General features: G+C 43.2%; 1 protein-coding gene across 29 annotated transcripts in view; it reads left to right on the top strand.

The window, feature by feature from the left end:
- APBB2 (amyloid beta precursor protein binding family B member 2) overlaps positions 1-22,539 on the top strand; it is a 408,181-nt gene that overhangs the window by 252,020 nt on the left and 133,622 nt on the right. For 17 of the 29 annotated variants that reach the window (XM_078003304.1, XM_078003321.1, XM_078003307.1 and 14 more), the window contains one exon: positions 21,865-22,073. In XM_078003304.1, coding sequence (XP_077859430.1) covers positions 21,865-22,073 — 209 coding nt within the window. The remainder of the gene's footprint in view (positions 1-21,864; positions 22,074-22,539) is intronic. The other 12 variants (XM_078003325.1, XM_078003313.1, XM_015138249.3 and 9 more) reach the window with 1 other exon arrangement.

The raw sequence follows: 22,539 nt of genomic DNA, 5'->3' as shown, positions 1-22,539 counted from the left end.
GGCAAGTAGAGGGTGAGCTAGGCGAAAAGGTGCTTTATTGAGTGACAGAACAACTCAGAGGAGACCCACAGTGGGTAGCTCCTCTCTGCAGCCAGGTCATCCTGTCATCTGCCCAGCTCTCAGCAGAGAGGAAATGCACTGGGTTAGCTTCTCTCCACAGGCAGTTGATCCTGTCATCTGCCTGAGTCTGGCTGAACCTGGGGTTTTTATGGACTTCAGAGAGGAGGAAGTGCATGCTGATTGGTCCATGAGTGACCATGGGCAGGCCTAAAAAAGCACCATAAATTCTCACCCTGGTCCATGGAACTGGCAGCCCAGCCCCTAAGCTTCTGGTTGTCCCTGGCCTGAAGGTAGAGTTTCACTGGGGACCCGACCTTGTCTGCCCGGGAGCCTGTCTGCCTCCTGCCACCATTAACCTGCCATTCACAGTGCCCATGGTGCCCAGGCTGTTCATGCTGAGGGATGCCTGCAGACCTGTGCTGAGCTACCTTAACCTCCTCTCAGCGTCTCTCCTGTGCTTGTTGGTGCGCAAAGTTTGGAGGGGGCTGAGGCAGCCGGGGGCTGGCATGCCAGCACTGCCTCAAGCACGCACATGCCCATCCGGGTTGTGACAGTGCCCAGACTCAGCCACAACTGCTCCAAAATTGGAGCGGGGAGAGGCCAGGCAGCAGGAACAGGCACTTCTGAGCCTGCAGGGGCATGGGTCTTTCTAGGCCCCCAAGAGTACAGAGATGCCTGGGTCCACATTAGCAGCTGGGCAGCTGCAGCTGCGCCCAGGAGGGTGGTGCACCCACCCCTCCAACTTGGAAGGTGGGGCGGCGTCCGCCTGTTCCCAGCTCCCTCTGGCTGGTGGAGTCCACAGCCCTGGCCATGCCTCCTCCACTACAGCCAGCATCATAGCAGCACTCCAGATGGGCTACCACTGCCATCACAAAGATGAAAATGCAAGAATCTTGTCATAAAAGAGTGTGGCAGCCTTTACTACATAGCAGTTGGTGCATATAAAGGAGTTTGAGGAAAATAGTCCACATGTGACAGAGAGACAGAACGAGGGGGGAGGGATTACTGCATATATAGTCTCTAAATTGTTAATACAAAGGTCTTTTTGATTTTAAAAATACCTTCCAGTAGTAGATGCTTAAATAACATATTTGTGCATCTGTATTGATAAATTATCAGTTTTTTTCCTATTTAAATCATAGTTTCAGTACGAGTTATATTAAGATATTCTTTGTGCTTAGTTTCAAGGATTGGACTTGAATTTCTAAAGAGCATCGTTAATTCTAGAGAAGGGTGAAAGTGTTGAAAGTGAGAGCAATAGAAGGTTATGAGTGCTTCAAAATTTTTGGCCATTCCTTACCTAGAATTTTAATATAATTCAGAACAAGTTTTATATCCTTCCAGTCATGGGACCACATGATGTTTTTCAGGACCTTCCAATTTGAGGCTGTAAATAAATTTTATAAAAAGAATCTCTCTTGAACCTCTGGCTCACTGGAAGTTTCTAAGATACTGCCATTCATTAGAAATACAATGTGAGCCACATCCCTAATGTTAAATATTTAATAGCCACATTAAAATAAGTAAAAGAAATAGATGAAGTTAATTTTAATCATCTATCTTATTTAACTCTATATAAAAAATATTATCATTTTGACATAGAATCCATATAAATATTATTATTTTATATCCTTTTTATTGTTTTCCAAATTCATGTGTGTTTTATACTGACAGCACATCTCAATTTGGACTAGATTTGTTTAATATGCTCAATAGCCCCAGGTGGCCACTGACTCCGCTATTGGACAGCACATCTCTAGAACTTGGGGCTTTTCAGAGCCTTGGGCGCCTTCAGTAATGATTTAAACAATGTCTGTATCTTTGGTGACTTTTCATTAGTATTTTTATAGTTAAGAAAAATGTATAAATCTAAAAATGCAAGTTTGTTTTGGACCTAAATTGTAAGCAGTTAATTATATGTCATAATTCATGATATATTTTCATCCCTACTCCATGCATGCAAAGCATCCCTCTTATTTAATGTACTTGCTTGCTTACTTGCTGTTATTTCCTTACCTAGCTCCCACGTTTTTCCACCCATAGTCAACCATTTTTTTATTTTATTTTTTGAGATGGAGTCTCGCTCTGTCGCCCAGGCTGGAGTGCAGTGGAGCGATCTGGTCTCACTGCAACCTCCACCTCCCGGGTTCAAGTGATTTTCTTGCCTCAGCATCCCAAGTAACTGGGACTACAGGCACGTGCCTCCATGCCCAGCTAATTTTTTATATTTTTAGTAGAGATGGCGTTTCACCGTGTTAGCCAGAATGGTCTTGATCTCCTGACCTCGTGATCTGCCCACCTTGGCCTCCCAAAGTGCTGAGATTACAGGTGTGAGCCACTGCTCCTGGCTACTATTCTAATGTGTTTAATGAGTAACTTTTTGTTCAAAACTATACTTGCAGTTTGCATTTGTGTGTGTGTGTGTGTGTGTTTAATTTATTCAAAGGGTGTTTTTCCCTGTGTACTGTGTTTTGGAGATGTATCCTTAGGCTATGTGTACATCAGGTGCATTGTTTCCAGTGGCTGGATGGTGCTCCATGCTGTGAATCCAGCACATTTTACCTTTCCCCTGGTAGAGTGATGGACTCGCCGGTTACCCCCATTTTCCTAGTATGACAGGGAGCACCCCACACATTCCTCTAATGGAACTGCATGAGAAGGCATGTGGCATACACACTCGATATTGCTGGGCCATAGGGTGTATATTGTTTACTTCTTTTGGGGAAAAAATGATTTATCATATTTTTATTGATGAATGTATGGATATAATTTTATGTGGTTTTGCTCAGTGAAAAATAACAGCATTGCAGTTGTTGGTTGAATCAGATGACAGGTAGGTGAAACAGTTATGGCTTGTTTTTTTCAAGGATAGCTTACTAGTTCAATGCTTGTAGGTGTGTTTCTCAAACAGACCCAGTGGCCATGAAAGAGGGTCAAGCTTTTCCAGGGTGACCAGTTGACATCTGGGCCAAGTACAAATGTATGTAGCCTTTATTCACAGTAAGAAAATCTTCAGTTCTTGCTCTATTAGCAGAGCAGAATTTATTTTTTTTTTAATAAGTTAGTCATGGAAGCAGAAAGTTGGTGGGGGGTTGGGGGGATCAAAAATAGTATTACCCTTAACAACAAAAAAAAGCCCATGTAAAATTTACAGTGAAACTGCACTCTTACTTTTAAAAGTAACTTGTACTGTTGCATTCTTCAAAGGAAATTTTTAAAATTCTGTGTTTTCTTTCAATTCCTTTCTGTTCTGGGCTCCATGGTTGGGTACTTCCCACTGTAATTCATATTTTCTAAAGAGAAGGGTAGATGCACTCAGTTCATTCATCAAAGCACATCTGCAACACAGGAAGACACGCAATATTTGTTTCTATGAGGAAGAAAGCGCAAACAGCTGTCTAGGACAAACTTCTTGACATAGCCATGCATTTAGTCCCACTGATGCTTGCCAAAATAGGCAATTCTTGTCAGTATTTTTGTCAGCAGTGAGGAAGACTTTGATATAGCATCTGATTCATTTACTTCCAAAGAATGTTTCTCTATTCCCACTTCTGAGATCTAAGGATCATTTATGTGTGATGAGCAGAGTCTTCTCTCAAAGGCCTTTCATTTATAGTAATTCCTTTCAGAGAAAAAGTAATAGAGGCCGGGCGCGGTGGCCCATGCCTGAAATCCCAGCACTTTGGGAGGCCAAAGCAGGAGGATTGCTTGAGCCCAGGAATCTGAGGCCAGCCTAGGCAACATGGCAAGACCCTGTCTCGCTAGAAAATCAAAAAACTTAGCTGGGTGTGGTGATGCACACCTGTGGTCCCAGCCACTCAGGAAACTGAGGCAGGAAGATTGCTTGAGCCCAGGAGTTTGAAGCTGCAGTGAGCCATGTTTGTGCCACTGCCTGCCAGCCTGGGCAACAGAGAGCAATACCCTGTCTCAAAAAAAAAGAAGAAAGAAAAGGAAAAAGTAATGGAATGAGTTTGAGGAGGAAGATGCTTAGAACATTCCAGAATTCAAGAGCAGAAAGACCATCATTAACAAATGGACACTAACTACCAGTAGATCCAGAAAGAAGGAACTGGAGCTAGCCCAGGACAAAAACCTGGTATAAATCATAATTTTCACAAGCGAGAGGCTTGGATTTTGCAATGAGGAAGGGGAAAAAAGAACCAAAGTATTTCTGTAGTGTAACAGATTTGGAAACCTTCCCAGAGACCCTGCAGATAAGAAACCTCTAACGCTTCAAGAGCATTTTTCTCATAGGAAAATAATTTTAGCTACTGGCTGGAATTCGAGGCCTAGTGGGTTAACTAGTACATTTGTGGGTGAATAAAAAATAGCAAACAGCATTTCTGAATCTTTTTTGGATGTCATAGCAAAGGAGGACTCAGATTCCCCATGCAGGCTGTATGGTGGTATGTACTCCCCAACCCCCACCTGAATCCCTCCCTCCCTCCCTTCCTCCCTTCCTCCCTTCCTCCCTTCCTCCCTTCCTCCCTTCCTTCCTTCCCCCACTTCTTTGTCCTCCTCTTTCCCATTCATATGGGTATTGTCTAGGCAACCTTTGTAGTTTCTCAGAATGAGATAGAAAGAAAAGGGGACCACTCCCAAATACATTCTCTTATATTCAGAAAACTTACATTGTCCACCTATGACGTATGGGACATGTTTGCAGTACCTTGGTTAATTATAGTGAAAAGAACAACAAATCTGGTCTTTGCTTTAAGGAACTTAGATCTGTTCAATTTATGATTAATGGCATCGATAAGAGACCTTTTTGAACATTTTGCAACTGAGAATTTGCAATTTAAACACCAGACAGTTCCATATTCTCATCTTTACAGAAAGGAGGATGTCCTTCTAAACTTTGAGCATGAATTATTGTTTGAAAATTTTGAGAATAATTATTTCATTTACTGGTCCTTTCCTGGAATTTTGGCTCAATTACCTAATATTGTCTTTTGCTAGATTCTATTTTTGAGAAGTGTAAAAAAAAAAAATGGCAGTTTCTATACATGCATCCCTGGCAGATGGGATCCACAAATACCCCTGCCTCCTTTCTGTCAATAGCTCCTGCATCTTTGAAAAACTCAGAGCTCTGCATATCACATTTTCATTGCTGGGAAAGAAAAACCAAGGTATTCCACAGGTGTGTGGCAGCTAATTGGTTTTTCCATTTTGTTAACCCCTAGAGAATGTTTGCTTTCCTCTCTTGACCTAGAATTGGAGGGGCTTGAGGAGGAGAATGGCATAGATCAAAGAATTAAAAGCCTTGAGTCAGATTAATGACTGGATGTTGTTTGTGTTTGACTGAATCCTACAGGTATTCCTTGAAGTTTGTGAAAAAATAAGCCCAATGCAGTGTCTGCATTTGGTCTGCATTTGTCTGCATTTTTGACAATGCTTGGAAATGAGGTTAAGATGCTTGGATTGGTGAGTGGTGGTAAGTGAATGAGTCATAACCGATGAAGTTATATTCTAACAATATGATGTTTTAGAAAGAGTCTTAGGCCAGATGGGAATCAGGTTTCTTAACCCAACTGTATAATTTAGATGCTTATATGTTTGTGTTTGAATAGGAGATTGCAAAGCTAATCCATTAGAAGCTATTTCTTTCCTAGATACTAGGTCTGAAATTTAGTTTTCTGCTGTGAGATGAATTAAATAGGATGAACTTCAACTACTAGCAATACAAGACTCCAAAATAACTGTGACTTATTACAATAAAAATGTATTTCCCTTTCACATAGATGCCTGGCAGTATCAGTCCACTGATATGATGGCTCTGCCCTACAAAGACTTCAGGAACCAAATTTCTTCCGCCTCCCTGCTCTGCTGTCCCTAGGCTATGTCCTCATAGTCCAAGATAGCATCTCTGTTGCAGGTAGAAGGAAAAAGTATGCCCGACTGCATTTTTTTCCAAAAGGAGGGCTCTTGGAAATTGCCATACAGTCCTTGAGCTTCATACTTCAATGGTTGGAATTTACTTGCATGGTCACACCTAGCTGCAAGGGAGACTGGGAAATGTAGCCTTTATATAAGGTAGCCATGTTTCCAACTAAAAGTTTATATTGCTGTAGGAAAGACTGGCTATTGATGAACACAGTTTTTGATGAACTTCTTTTATTAGATAACTAAAACTTTGTAAATTTTTTTATCAGTAATTTAAATATCTTAACCCCATGGGTCTATTCTCTTGTGTTATTTATTGACTGAAATATATGTTTTCTATAGGCTGCCTCACCTTCTTTTTTTAATGTAGGTAGAGGTACTCCACTTATTACTCAGAGGAGTAATAAGAAAGAAGCTTTTACTCTGATCCCTTTAAGTATGTTTTTACAACATAATCTCAGAAAAACATTTTTCTCTGTACTCCTCCTCCCCATCCACAGTCTAAAATCCTTTTTTTACATCAAATATTAAAGCTTGTCCATTAACCACTCTGACAGGCTGAACAGTTTACCTCCGTTCTACTGATTTTTTTAAGGGCACTTAACCTTTAAAATACGCTACGCGAATAGGATGGCTCCCAAACAAAAATACACCAGGATTTTTCCACAGCCAAATGATAAGCATTTTCCTAACCTTGATCAAGTTATTTAACATTGCTGAAATCTGTTTCTTTAGTAAAATGAGAATAATAACCTGCTCTGCATCTGTAGCAAGATTTTGTGGAATCAGATGAGATTGGATTAATTATAGTTCTTTGGAAGTCCTGTAGTGCTCTGGAAGTGCATGCTGTAGTTCTTATATCAGAAATAAAATGTATATGGTCTATGCATATGTATAATATAATATGCATTCTAATCTATGAGAGTGTAGTATAATAATGTTCCCACACAGATTTTGATTTTACAAAACATGACGCCCACTTCAGCTTGTGCTTGTAATATGCTGATAAAAGGCCAAATTGTCGTTGAATACTGTGTCAGTTGCCCAAATTCTCCATAATGATCTTTTGCTGAAGTATTTAACTTAAGCGGGAAATCAAGTCCTGGCATGCCCATTTAGAAGAGTAATGACGTTGGAGTTGATCAAGGCAACCTCTAAAGTAGCTTCCATTTTGTGATCGTTGCTGTTGTATACTAGCCAGAGGACTGCAGCTCTAAGAGAAAAGCATATTGAAGATCCTGCCAAAATAACAGAAAAGAAAATTGTCTCCATTTAATATATTTTCAAACCTGCCTACCTTGAAAGAGTGTGATGCCACTAGTAATTCTCTCTGTTTAATTGTATGGAAGCCAAAGAAAGATTCATGCCCCTGGTTGCATTTTGTCTTCTCTTCTCCTGCTGCTCACTCTGAAATAATAATAAAATGAAGTTGAAAGGTTGGGTTGACAGAGGATGTGACAGCAGGGCACATTCTCTGAATGATGTTGTGCAGCTACCCTTAGCTTAATTTCCATATAATCATAGATCTTTCTGGAATACTGTGGTTAGGACGAGTGACTAGATAGTTTTCCTGCCAAACCTAAATAATCCTGCCTGGTATTGAACAGGGTGTATTGCTGTCACTCATTAGGGGAGTAGGATAGGCAGACAGCTGGAGGAAAAAGTAATAAAGCCTGCCTAGCTATTTTATCTAAATACGATGTGATCTCTACTTTTTAAAATTATCAAAACTTAAGGCTGAGTGCAGTGGCTTATGCCTGTAATGCCAACACTTTGGAAGGCCGAGGCGAGAGGATCACTTGAGGTCAGGAGTTCAAGACCAGCCTGGCCAACATAATGAGACTCCATTTCTACAAAAAATTTAAAAATCAGCTGGGCATGGTGGCGGGCAACTGTAGTCCCAGCTACTCAGGGGGTTGAAACGGGAGAATCGCTTGAACCCCAAGAGGTCAAGGCTACAGTGAGTCGTGATCTTGCCACTGCACTCCAGCCTGGGTGACAAAGCAAGGCCCTGTCTCAAAAAAGGAAGAAAGGGAGAGAGATAGGAGATTATCAAAAATTGCTGATTTCAAGACCATGCTCACCTACACCCATTCTCCTTTCATTATTATGCTTCGGCTTTTGGATTTTTAAGGGTTGTGATTTCAATGCAGTTTTTTTCCCAATGTTTCTCAAGAAGACAAAATTGAGATTACCATAATTGTCTCTAGTTTTCTTAAAGTAAAATACAAATCTTTACTCAGATTTTAAGTTTTTATTAAACTTTTTTGGAAGGAAGACCCTTAAACCTGAGGTTCTCAGTAGTGCTATGTGGTATACTATGTGCACACTCTAAAAGGAAATAATGTTCTTAGGTTATACTTCACTTCATCTCAAGACTTTAATATCACTAGTTAGAAAATACGTGTTTTATTGTGTGTGGAGGTATTTAGAATTAGACGTTCCAGTGATAATTAAAATATTAAAATATTTTATTACATCTAAAATATTCTATAACCAGGTCATCTGATTAACCTTAATTATATATAAATATATGGATGGATGGACAGATGGATGGGTGAATATTTACAAATACAGATTTTCCATCTGGGTAATTTTTAGCTGCTTACATTTCATGCCTTTTAGTTTTAAGTTTATGTGCAGAGTCCTCCTGACTATATTGTGTTTGGTTTTGGTTAATAGTCTCTGAACAGAGAGTTATAATTTTCTTTTATCTTCTACCAACCTCTGATCACATCCTATCTGCATACTTTCATGAGAATATGTGGTGGAGGCCGGGTGCGGTGGCTCATGCCTGTAATCCAGCACTTTGGGAGGCCAAAGCTGGTGGATCACCTGAGGTCAGGAGTTCCACACCAACCTGGCCAACATGGCGAAACCCCGTCTCTACTAAAACTACAAAAATTAGCCGGACATGCTGGTGGGCACCTGTAATCCCAGCTACTTGAGAGGCTGAGGCACGAGAATTGCTTGAACTCAGGAGGCAGAGGTTGCAAAGGTTGAGCCGAGATTGCGCCATTGCACTCCAGCCTGGGCAACAAGAGCGAAACTCCGCCTCAAAAAAAAAAGAAAGGGAATATGAGGTGGAGCAGAAGCAGTCCCCCATCAAGAATGTCTTAAATAGAAAACAGATTTAAACTATTTTGTTCTGACTTCCTTTCTGTTTCTTTAAGGGGTCAACTACATGACAGAAAACAGCCACGTTCTGATGAAAGAGGCATGATATACTCAAACAAATGTGTTCACACGTGATACGTCATTTCTAAATTGACATGTGGATGGCCAGTGTTATTATCTAGTTTTCTTGATCTAAGTACAAATTACCTTTTTAATAATTAAAAAAAAAAAAGTGGTTGTTGCAGACTCTTGGAAATCATATTTTTTAATGAAGAAACACACTGTGGTTGATGGCATTTCAAAAAATGTTTTGAATTACAGAATATTTTTTCCAAAGTCACATATGAATGTAACAATTGATAGCTAACGATAATAAACATTTACTGAGTGATTACTATGTGCTCGGCTTTGCGCCGCATTCTTTGCTCCACATCCACCCTGTGAGGTAGGAGCTGAAATCAGTCTTGTCTTACAGAGAGCAGACGGGTCATTAGAATTTAAGCCATTTTCTCTGAGGTCACCCAGCTAGCAGGCATTGGGGCTAGATTCAATTCCAGGCTGTCGGTGTGGCTACAGAGCTCCTGTTCCCGATAGTAATACAGCCCCGAGAAAAATGTAGTTGAGTAAGCCCAGCAAAGACTATACCTCTAAGCGTTTAAATTAAGAAACTTTTGTGTTGATTTTATGCCAACATGCTTGATAAAAATAGACAAAGTATGTAATGTTAAAAAACCCAAATTTAAGGACCATTTAAGTATTGAGTTCTTGGAATATTTACTCAAGAATCCTCAACAGAAAAATCCTCAGCTACAAATAGCTTCCTATTTCAAAGATACTCAGAAATCTTAACATTAATTTTTTAATGAAAAATATGGGGAAAGGTGTTAGGAAATTAACAGTCCCAGAACTGTTAAGGTTTTTTTTTTTTTTTCTTTTTTTGACAACTGTTAAAATAATGCTACCACAGGGAAGCTCAATTGAATACAAAGTGCAGTTTTTCTGAGGCTGTGGTAGACATTTCAAGGCCTAAACTATGTCTTGGAAAGACATATTAAGAAGTATAAGGGCCTTGAAACTCTGCGGGCAGGCTTTCCTCCCCTCTGGTAGGCCGGTGGGTAAGGATCCTGGGCGCTCCCAAATTTTGGACACTTTGGGGCCTGTCCCTTTCTTACCATAGTCAGTGCTTCTGCCCGTTCCTTTGGTTGAGGACGATTTCATCTCAGATTCTAAGTGGCCTCTGTTTGCTGCCTGGAACCCTCAGCAAACCTATTCATGATCTAAACCCAGAGTCCTGGCTCTGGGCTGTTGATTGTCTTCCAAAATTGGTGGTGAAGCTGGAGGAAGTGAAGAGCCCTACTTGCTGTATTCTGACAACACAAACGTTGGGCCAGAAAAAATAAAGGGACTAAGTAGTGAGAGAGAGAAAAAGAGGCAAAAGAGGAGAGCCACTGTGTTTAGAAAAATATTTTTTGGGCCAGGTGCAGTGGCTCACACCTGTAATTCCAGCACTTTGGGAGGCCAAAGCAGGTGGATCACATGATGTCGGGAGTTTGAGATCTGCCTGGCCAACATGGTGAAACCCCATCCACTAAAAATACAAAAATTAGCCAGGCATGGTGGCACACACCTGTGATCCCAGCTACTCGGGAGGCTGAGGCAGGAGAATCACTTGAACCCGAGAGGCGGAGGTTGCAGTGAGCCGAGATTGTGCCATTGCATTCAGCCTGGGCGACGGGAGCGAAACTTCATCTCAAAGAAAAAAAAAAGGAAAAAAAAAAATTTTGTGGTTGTGGGAGGGAGATGGAATCTTGTTATGTTGCTCAGGCTGGTCTCAAGCTGCTGGCCTCCAGCAGTCCTCCCACTTCAGCCTCTGGAGTAGCTGAGATTACAGGCATGAGCCACTGTGCCCAGCCTGAAAAAGAGTTTTAAGGCTAAATTCAAATAGTTTGGATTGAAGCATTAAGCTCGGTCAGGAATAACATTGCTCGAAAGAGTCAGTAGTAGCAGCTGCCACCAAGACTTTGTAAGAGATCAGAAAGATCCCTTCAAGAATGGGAACATTGTGCAGATTATTCTTCTGATCTTTTCAAAATACAAATCACATCACATAATAGCTTCAGATAATCCTTTGCTTAAAGGATGAATCTTTAGCCAATGGGGCTTTACACCTTATCACAGACCTCTCACCCCAATCGAGTGACTTTTCTGTTGTAATGACATACAGGCTTTTTCCAGCCACATGACCTTGCCCTTGCTGTTCTCTCTTCCAGGAATGCTATTCTCTTGTCCCTTCCCAAGGCTGGCCCCTTCTGCTACTTTAGGGAGACCTCACTCCCTCAGAAGCCTTCCCAGACCATCCTCTTAAATAGCCCACCCTATCCCCAGACACGACTGATCACATTACCCAGTTTGCCTCTCTTATTTATTGCTGTATTCCCAGCTTCTAGATAATATTTGGCATTTATAGGAGGTCATCAATACAGAAGAATGAGTAAGTGGATGAATGAATGACTGAATACACACGTCGCATTTCTTCTTCTGTGGAACCAGTAGTTAGATGGAGTTTGATGAAAAAGAATGGCTACCTGGCCGGGTACAGTGGTGCAAGCCTGTAATCTCAGCACTTAGGGAAACTGAGGCGGGCAGATCACCCGAGGCCAGCGTGGCCAACATGGCAGAACCCCGTCTTTATTAAAAATGCAAAAAAATTATGTGGGCGTGATGGCACATGCCTATGGTTCCAGCTGCTTGGGAGGCTGAGGCAGGAGAATTGCTCGAACTTGGGAGGCAGAGGTTACAGTGAGCCAAGATCGTACCACTGCACTCTAGCCTGGGCGACAGAGCAAGACTCAGTCTCAAAAAAGAAAAAGAAAAGAATGAGTACCTTTTCTGTTTTCCTAGGCCAGTGGTTCTCAGAAGTGGGGATTGCTAGAAGTGAAGGTCCCTGGGCCCCACTCCAGAGTGACCGAGGCTCCCCAGCAGTGTGCGTTCTCACAAGCCCTCCAGGTGACTCTCATGCTTGAGAAGCAGTGTCTTAGGCCATGTGTGCAGTTCCCCATCTATTGTCATCACCTCTGCACCCCTAGCTGTAAAGCAGTGTCTGGCACAGAGTAGACAGGAAGCATTTGTTGAATGAATTAAGCCACCTTCCCTCTTTCCTCTCCACCCGGTGCCTTTCACACCCAAAGCCCTGGGTGCACAAATGTTGAGGAAGGGAGCGACCGCCTTCCTGAGGACCCGAGGGAAATCTTGTGCTCTGTAGTACAGACCTTGCTAAATTTAGACTTTCAGCTCACCCCTTCCTCCTTCCTGTGCCCTCCGCAGCAGGAGAGGAAATTTCCAGCTGCTGCTAGAAGCAAATCTGTTTTCATTTGACCCTTGGATGTCTACAAGTGAACCTACGGGGAAGAAGGTGATTAGAAGTGGGCTTGCTTCACACACGGGCCCCACCCGGGAGTGGTCCTTGTTCAGAAGCCAGGCCCCTAGCCCTGGCGCCTGAGGTGGCTGGAAGGAGCCGGTCCTTGCTGCTCACAAACGGGCTCCTTGTTCTCAGACCAAGTATTGCTTTTGGCCCAAGAGGCTCCCAGCACAAGAGAGACTTTGTGGGGCTCTTCGCCTTGCTATTTTTACTCTCTGACTTCCAGCCCCTGCTTCCTGTTACCTCACAAAAGAACAAAAAGCACAAATTACGAAGGGCCGCAGAGCCCCTTTGAAAGGACACTGATGGCTTTCAGCTCCCACTCTTGACCTGTCCCCGTCAGCAGGTGACAGTGCCTTCGGTCAGAGGCAGTGATGACAGGAGACTAGAAAGGAGGGAAGGTGGAGAAGCATGTGGGTCTCAGTCTGTGCAGCATGCGGAGAGAGGAGTTTGATCTTTAAGGCTTCTACTAGCAGGAGGGTTTTAGAAATATGTGGGCCAGCTGGAGTGGCTGGCCTGGATTTACTAGAGCAGAATTCGGGAGAAAGGCATTTAAAGGAGGCCCCTGGATAGAGGCCTGTGTGGAACTGTTCTCATTTTTTATATCCCCAGAAAGTCGGGGTGAATTGGGGCTCAGGGCCATTCTGTGGGGCGAATCTCGGTGCTATCACACACCATTTGACCATGATCAAGCCAGCTATGGATGTCGTAGTCTCAGCCTTGTAGCCATTGTTTGGTAATGTTGTCACCCCTATATATTCATCTTCTAATTTCCCAATGCTGTCTATCCTGATTTTCCTCAGTTTTCTGAAAAAGTAAAATCCTTTTTTTTTTTTTTTTTTTTTGAGATGCAGTTTTGCTCTTGTTGCCCAGGCTGGTGTGTAGTGGCATGATCTCAGCTCACTGCAACCTCCACCTCCCAGGTTCAGGCAATTCTCCTCCCTCAGCCTCCCAAGTAGCTGAGATTACAGGCACCCACCACCACGCCTGGCTAATTTTTTTTTGTATTTTTAGTAGAGATGGGGTTTTACCACATTGGCCAGGCTGATCTCGAACTCCTGACCTCAGGTGGTCCACCCGCCTTGGCCTCCCAAAGTGCTGGAATTACAGGTGTGAACCACAGCGCCTGGCCTAAAATCCATTTTTGTATCAGGACATAGTTTACCTTTTTGGCTTTAAACCCATCTGCCGTCCTCTCTGAGCCCTAGAAATGGGAATAAAGATAGTACCTTCTTCATAGAGGAGCTATGACAAACCACAAGCTCCTGCAACGAAGGACGCAGGACGGGTGATACAGCACCTGGTGGCGTCAGTGTCCTCGCTGTTGTTACTGTTACTGTTACTGGCTTTTATAACATCCCAGCAGTAAGATAGCACTTGTGTTCAAGCCCTGAAAGACCTGCATTCCACCCTTGCCTTCTAGCTGGCATTGATGTGAGCATAAAATGCAGCGATATGTTTGAAAACATGCTTTGCTTTATGAATGGGGACCTTTTTTCCAAATGAAGGCCTCAGACCCACAGTCGGGGGAAGCTTAGAATCATGTACAAATGCAAAGCAACTTCATTCATTTGGGGTTGGTTTATGTTTGAGAGAAACCTAGAAGTTTCACAAGTCTGCTTAAACATGGAAAATGAGGGCATCAATCTTTATTTTAAAAATTATGAAATATTTAAATTAAAAATTATAAAATAGTTTTTGCTGCCACATTGAGAGAGAAGAGAGACATTTGGAGAAAGAGAAGATGTCTTGTCACAGTAGAGGCGTCACCAGCCAGGGGCAGACACAGTGTATATGAGGAAGACAGCCAGCTAGGCAGGTGGGGTAGAATCTGGACTTGCCTGACCTCCTCAGATCCTGGAAGTCTGGCCCTGCTGAGGGAGCCTAAGTGACCTTCTTATTCAATAAAAGTCACCATAAGATGATCTTTTGTCCTTTTTTTTTTTTTTTTTTTTTTTTTTTTTTTTGAGACAGACACTCTGTCACCCAGGCTGAAATGGAGTGGTGCAGTCTCAGCTCACTGCAACCTCCACCTCCCAGGTTCAAGTGATTCTCCTGCCTCAGGCTCCCTAGTAGCTGGGATTACAGGTGCCTGTCACCACGCCCAGCTAATTTTTGCATTTTTAGTAGGGACAGGTTTCACTGTGTTGGCCAGGCTGGTCTCAGACTCCTGACCTCAGGTGATCTGCCTGCCTCGGCCACTCAAAGTTACAGAGATCATTTGCTTTGAACCATGATGAAAATTTGACCCTAGAGATTCTGTAGTGAGCATTTTCCTTGGGACCTATGAAAGCATATTCTTACATTGTGACTTCAGTGACTCGAATGTTCTGCCGTAATATTGGCTTCTTGAAACCTACAATTTCTAGCGATGGTGATGATAACACTTAACAGTGACCATCCATGCAGTGAACACACCTGCTGCGTGCCAACCTTTATTCTAAGTGTTTTATACACTACCCAGTGAGGGTAGTGTATAGGGTACCTACCGGTGAGGTAGGTACTGTTATGAGCCCTGTTTTACAGATGTGCATCTGAAGCCCAAAGAGGTTGAGTAACTTATCCAAGGACACTCAGATAGCGAGTGGCTGAGCCATGATATGAAGGCCCCTACTGCACTGACACTTCCAGTTGCCATGCCCGTTGCACCAAGCCACGGCTGCACCGAGCCGTATTGCATCTTCGCAGACTCTCCTCTGGTTTCCTGGTCTCATTGGAGCCAGTAGGCATCTTGAATGAATCCATTCTTTTTGCTTGGATTATCTTCTGGGTATTGAAAAATACCTTGGCTAGGCCGGCGTTCTCTTCCGGCATATCTCTTTTTAAGAAACAGCTGAAACGTTTGGTCTCAAAACTCCACTGAGGTATTTTTTTAAATCGTGCAAAACAACATACATAAGCACCCATACATGTAAACATACAGCTTAACACATAATTATAAAGGGAGCATCGATGGCCCCGCCAGCCCAGTGAAGAAATAAAGCATTTCTAAAACTCCAGAAGCCCTTGAGAAACCTCTCTGTGATCTTCACTGTCTCTCCCACTCCAGGTATTCACTCTCCTGTTTTTGGTGATGACCGTATCCTTGCATTTCTTTATAGTTTTACCATATGCCTAATGCCTAAACAATGTAGTTTAGTTCTTGGACGTGGTATGGATGTTTAATTAATATAGTCTATTTTGTCTTCCTTCTTTTGATCAATGATATGTTTGTAAAATACATCCATATTGTTGTGTATAGCTCATTTTTGTTCATTTATTTATTCTGCTGTACATTATTTATTCTTTTTTTATTTTAATTTTAAAAATTTTTTTCTTTTTTTTTGAGACGGAGTCTTGCTCTGTCACCCAGGCTGGAGTGCAGTGGCACAGTCTAGACTCACTGCAAGCTCCACCTCCCGGGTTCAAGTGATTTTCCTGCCTCAGCCTCCTGAGTAGCTGGGACTACAGACGCCTGCCACCACTCCCGGCTAATTTATGTATTTTTAGTACAGACGGGGTTTCACCATGTTGGCCAGGCTGGTCTGAAACCCCTGACCTCGTGATCCATCCGCCTCAGTCTCCCGAAGTGCTGGGATTATAGGCGTGAGCCCCCGCACCCGGCCAATTTTTAAAAATTTTTAGTAGACATGGGTCTCCCTGTGTTGCCCACACTGGTCTTAAACTCCTAGACTCAAGCAATCCTGCCTCGACCTCCCAATGTGCTAGGATTATAGGCATGAGCCACTGCGCCTGGCTAATTCATTCTGTTTTAAATGGTTGTCTAGGTTGTTTGAAGGTTTTGGTTATTTCAGTGATGCTGATATGAATATGTTACCTGGTACACATACCAAGTGTGGAATTGTTGGATCATAGAGTAGAGATACCTTCCACTTCACTAGTTAATACTATTTTCTTTTCTAAAATGGTTATACCAAATTACCCTTATACGAGCAGTAGTATCTACAAGATCCTGTTGTTCTACATGCCTGCCAACAATTGGTATTGTAATATTTTTTAATTTTTGCCGAGCTAACTGGTATGGAAGGATATCTATTGTGACTTGAGGCATTTTAAGATGCTCTGCAGGCTTTTTTATTAGATTTCTGCAGTTTCTGTAAAACTTGTCTTCAGTAGCCCCCGCAGTTGGTCCGAGTTCCAGTCCTCCAGTTGAGTCGCTCTGAGATGTGTTCCCACGGTGCGCTTTAGGCTGTCCAGTACCGAATCTCACCCCCTAAGAGGACTGTTGCACATGAATAGAAAAACATTTTCCAGGATGGAGGTCTTTTAGGATATTCCCACTGCAAACTAAGAATACCACATTGTGATTTCAAAGCTCCAAGCAGATCCGTCAAAAGGGGGTGCATGACAAATGCTCAGTTTAAGCAAACTGCTGAGAGTCAGAAGGGCAGTGACGCTGCCAGCCACCGTTTCCTCTCCTCAGTTTTCAGCCACTTGCCTTGTCTTCAGCAAAGCTTCACTAAGCCATTTTCTGAGAACCAAAGGGATTGAAGCTTCTCCTCAAATTGCCTGGTGTTTTTGAATACTCCTGTTTTGTTTTGGTCTGCATGCACTCCCTCCCGCCCCGTCCGTCCACTGTGATGCCGTAATACCCATCGGAGGACAGCCATTAAGCGACTTTGCAGTATCCTGAACAATCTTTTACAGAAGCAGCTGCTTGGTGTTTCGCTAACTTGACCCCACTGTTCTCTTGGCTTAGCTATGGTTTTAAACTTTAAGTAAACATTTTAAAGAAAAACTGACGCTTGTTTTCAAGGAAAATCATACATAAAGACCAATGTGTAATGACAGACAAAACGGGTACTGCTGTGGTTGAAAAGTTCAGGAAAGGTCTGGACTTCCACCTACCTGCACCACTATCTTCTTCCCCTCCCACCCCTTTTTTTGAGACAGAGTCTCACTCTGTTGCCCAGGCTGGAGTTCTATGGCGTGATCTTAGCTTATGCAGCCTCCACCTCCTGGGTTCAGGCAATTCTTGTGCCTCAGCCTCCCGAGTAGCTGGGATCACAGGTGTGTGCCACCACGCCTGACTAATTTTTGTAAAGATGGGATTTCACCATATTGGCCATGCTGGTCTCAAACTCCTGACCTCGAGTGATCCACCTGCCTCAGCCTTCCAAAGTGATGGGATTACAGGCGTGAGCTGCCATGCCTGGCTTTCTTCTCCAGTTTGATAACAATTGAAAACCACTGTGGCCGGGCGCGGTGGCTCAAGCCTGTAATCCCAGCACTTTGGGAGGCCGAGGCGGGAGGATCATGAGGTCAGGAGATGAGACCATCCTGGCTAACACAGTGAAAACCCATCTCTACTAAAAATACACAAAAAATTAGCCGGGCATGGTGGCAGGTGCCTGCAGTCCCAGCTACTCAGGAGGCTGAGGCAGGAGAATGGCATAAACCCGGGAGGCAGGGCTTGCAGTGAGCCGAGATCGCACCACTGTACTCCAGCCTGGGCAACAGAGCAAGACTCCGTCTCAAAAAAAAAAAAGAAAGAAAGAAAACCACTGACTGATTTAAAGTCCAAAGTACTTATTTAAATGTGTATTTTTTTTTTTTTTTTTGGAGACAGGATCTCACTTCTGTCACCCAGACTGAAATGCAGTGGCATGATTATGGCTCAATGCAGTCTCCACTTCTTGAGCTCAGGTGATTCTCCCACCTCAGGCTCTTTTTTTTTTTTTTTTTTTTTTTTTAAGATGGAGTCTCACTCTGTCACTCAGGCTGGAGTACAATGGCACGATCTTGGCTCACTGCAACCTCCGCCTCCTGGGTTCAAGTGATTATCCTTCCTCAGCCTCCCGAGTAGGTGGGATTACAGGCGTCCACCACAACACCTGGCTAATTTTTGTATTTCAATAGAGACAGGATTTCACCATGCTGGCCAGTATGGTCTTGAACTCCTGACCTCAGGTGATCCGCGCGCCTTGGCCTCCCAAAGTGCTGAGATTACAGGCATGAGCCACCGCCCCTGGCCGTCCTTAGCCTCTTGAGTAGTTGTCACTACAGGCACATGTCAACATGCCCGGCTAGTTTTTTGTATTTTTGGTAGACATGGGACCTCGCTGTGTCTGGAACTCCTGAACTCAAGCAGTCTGTCTGCCTCGGCTTCCCAGAGTGCTGGGATTACAGGCATGAGCCACTGCACCCGGCCTAAATGTGTAGTTCTATGTAGAAGAACAAAGCAAATTGGGCAGTGAAGGTTAAACAAAATGAAGTATGATGGTTCTGAGAGTCTTCACTTGGCATACTTCCTGCCTTTCCTTGTGGAACTTCTCAGTATGAAAAATAAACAAAATCTCACTTAAGACTTCTTGGTCTCCAGCCCAGGACTCTTCCTAATTTATTGTATTATATTTCTTTTTATCCATGAGGATGCTCACATATGCCATCAAGGGATAGATAAATGTTTGTAAGTCTTGGGAGTCATGAAGTTGCACTGTTCTGTGAAATTGCATAGAACTGATTTCTTTAGAATTTCTCTTTTGCTAAGTGCCAAGTTCCAGTTCCCATCATTGGAAGACCTAATTGATTCACTCATTTCTTCCTTCTCCTTTATTTATTCCCTCCCTCCATCCCTCCCTCCCTCCCATCTCTCCATCCATCCAATTTTGATTGAATACCTGCCATGCTAGGTGTCAAACATGATGGTGAATAAGACAGATATGGTATCTGCCTACCCTCACAGAGCTTAAATCCTTTAAACCAATGTGAGATAATATGGAAGGGATTCTGCACATTATTCTAGACTTATTAATAATACTGTAGGTGTGCCCACTTGGCTTCTGTCACCAGCACCATTGTTACCACCTATTTCTAGCAACAGAATAAACCTCCTTTTTTATTTCAACAAAATCTCAGCCTAAGCTTAATAAAACTAGGGTGGGTTTGGTTGAAGATAAAACAGTCCGATTCATGCCATTCAGCATAAAGTTCCTCTCATGCTACCTCTAGGTACCTCCTTATCAGCCCAACTTGAAAGCCACCAACCTTGGCCTCTGCTACTGGTCTAACATGATGTCATATTTTGATAGTGTATGTAGCTATTCTTCATACAAGCTAATGTCTCAGTGATAAAGACAACTAGGTTAAATCTGTAAATTCAGGCCTCCAGTCCTCATAAACCACAGAAATGGTAACTGGCAGCTGCTTTGTATCTTTTCAGTTTCTAGCCCCAAAGCTCCCTGTCCGTGAGCCACTAGAATGGGACAAGGGATCCCACTTGCTAGGGTTTTCTCCAACTTAATCCCAAAACCTGTATCTTTTACCTGATATGTCCCAGTTGAGATGCCAAAAACAAAATAATAGCAGAGGTGACCCCTTCGTCCCCTAAAAAGGAGACAGGACAAAGAAATGTAAACACATGTTTGACTAGAGTTGTTTCTGCAAAATTTGGTTAACTTGAAATTATTTAATTATGCTTCACTCCCTGTGGGGACAGGGGGAAATTCCCAGCATAATTTGAGACTAGTGGCACTTTTGCCTCTGGCAAATTTAAATGAGGAAAGTGACTGCATGCATGCACATCCGTGGCCAGTCTTCATCAGCCCCTTTGTTTGACTTCTCTGTTTCTCATGGTGGCTCTGCCTCGGTGATGCCTGCCCACATGATGCAGTGATGCTTGCACGGAGCCAGGCCCACTTGTGTTCTCCTTTGAATTGCCGGAAAGCACTCCAGCTGCTTTTGTATGGCCACACAGGAAACAGCCTAATCCTTAGAATAAAATTGATCCCTGGGTTTAGAGCTCAAGTTTTTAAAGTTTTTCTTCCTACATACATTGATACAACCTGTGATTCCCTTATTACCCCTCCATCTCGGTGGATGTTTCATGCTACTTCCTCTCCCCTCTCTTCTCTCCTCTAGCGCTGTCACCCATTTCCTAGTCAACTCAAGGCCAAGAATGAGACTTTTTAAAACCAGCAGGTATTCAGTAAACTGATAAACTACATACATAACTGATATGTAGAAACGTCAGATAGGATGGGAGTTGTCTAGCAGACGTATTTTATTTGGCCCTTACAGTGTTTAAAGGATTATTTTCTGGAATTGGAACGACTGGACTTCGTAGGTGCTTGCCCATTTTCCACAGTGACCCATCTTTGTTGTCTCTCACCCACACTGTGCTTCACATGTTTACATCACTGGCCTGTCCGTAGAGTCAGTCTGGTCCATTGTTGACTTCTGAGGCTTTTCCAATCTGCCTTCCTTGGGAATCTTTGGAGATGGAGTCTCACTCTGTCGCCCAGGCTGGAGTGCAGTGGTGTGATCTCGGCTCACTGCAATGTCTGCCTCCTCGGTTGAAGCAATTCTCTTGCCTCTGCCTCCCAAGTAACGGGGACTACAGGTGTGCATCACCATGCCCAGCTAATTTTTGTATTTTTAGTAGAGACAGGGTTTCAGCACATTGGCCTGGCTGGTCTCAAACTCCTGACCTCAGGTGATCCGCCGATCTCAGCCTCCCAAATTGCTGGGATTACAGGTGTGAACCACCATGCCCAGCTTTCCTTGGGAATCTTTTGTGTACAATTAGAATTCTAGAATATTGGCTGGGTGCAGTGGCTTACGCCTGTAATCCCAGCACTTCGGGAGACCGAGACGGGCGGATCACAAGGTCAGGAGATTGAGACTATCCTGGCTAACACGGTAAAATTCCGTCTCTACTAAAAATACAAAACATTAGCCAGGCGTGGTGGCGGGCACCTGTAGTCCTAGCTACTCGGGAGGCTGAGGCAGGAGAATGGCGTGAACCCGGGAGGCGGAGCTTGCAGTGAGCTGAGATCGTGTCATTGCACTCCAGCCTGGGTGACAGAGTGAGACTCTGTCTCAAAAAAAAAAAATTCTAGAGTATTACAGAAGACTACTACTATTGCTATTTTGTAGGTGTCCCAATCACATGAGAGAGATTCTTAAAGCACATGAAAGATATAAATGCAGCACTCATTTACAGAAAGCATTTTAAGAAAATTAGAGTGATAGCTGGGAATGACATGATACCCACCAGTGAATCTTACTAATTGACAAAAGCATTCAGCCCGCTATGTATAACTATGTGAATTTTGCTTGGGAAGTTGATTCTGGTTTGGAGCTTTAGCTTGTTCATAGGGTTCTTAGAGCTATAGGATGACTTGATAGTGAGGCTTTCGTGTCCCTGTTCTCAAGTGTCAACCTTCCTTTCCAATTCTTTGTTTCCATATTACCTCTTTTACCAAGTACAGCTACACACGTCAGCATGGATGGATTTCACAAACATACCAGGAAGAACTAATCAGTTGGACTATGGACACGTCTGCCTTTGGGGTTCACCTGACAGATAGTGCTGAAATTGGAAGGCTCTTTCTCTTTTAATAAAATTCTCTTTTTCTCCCCTGTCCCCGCCCCCCATTTTTCAGCAGATATATGGAGTGATCACTCATTTCAGACTGATCCGGATTTGCCGCCTGGCTGGAAAAGAGTCAGTGACATCGCTGGGACCTATTACTGGCACATCCCAACAGGAACGACTCAGTGGGAACGGCCTGTCTCCATCCCAGCAGATCTCCAGGGTTCTAGGAAAGGGTCACTTAGTTCTGTAACGCCATCTCCCACCCCAGAGAACGAGGTAAAACGGAGTGTCTTTTTACCGGCTTAGTAGAATAGATGTAACTTGTGGTTTCTCTTTACACTAGTTGCTTCTGCCCCAACAGGTCATCGAGGTAAGCTTTTTGATTATTGTGCATGTTGCATTTGAAATCTCAGTAATGCTTCCTCTTAGTAAATAGTGTTAATATCCATCTTTCAGGGATGTTTTTATTTTTTAATGGCTTTTGGTCTCTTGAAACACCATTCCAGGTACAGAAAGCAAGAGGGGCTGATTAATGAGAAGTGGTTAAGATTCCCTTGTGCTCACTGAGGCAGTACTTTACTCTGCAGGTAGCATTGCATGGTGCTGGCTCCATAAAATATTTACACACGGAAGAACATCTCTTGGCCAGATGTATTGTAATTACTATGTATCTTATTAGCCTTGGGCTCATTTGATAGCATGGAGGGAATGTCTGCAAGAATAACCCTGGAGGGCCCTCAGA

The sequence above is a fragment of the Macaca mulatta genome, chromosome 5 (assembly GCF_049350105.2).
Source record: "Macaca mulatta isolate MMU2019108-1 chromosome 5, T2T-MMU8v2.0, whole genome shotgun sequence".
Classification (NCBI taxonomy): Eukaryota; Metazoa; Chordata; class Mammalia; order Primates; family Cercopithecidae; genus Macaca; species Macaca mulatta.
The sequence above is the reverse complement of the archived record's forward strand: the minus strand, read 5'-3'. Positions and strand labels throughout refer to the sequence as shown.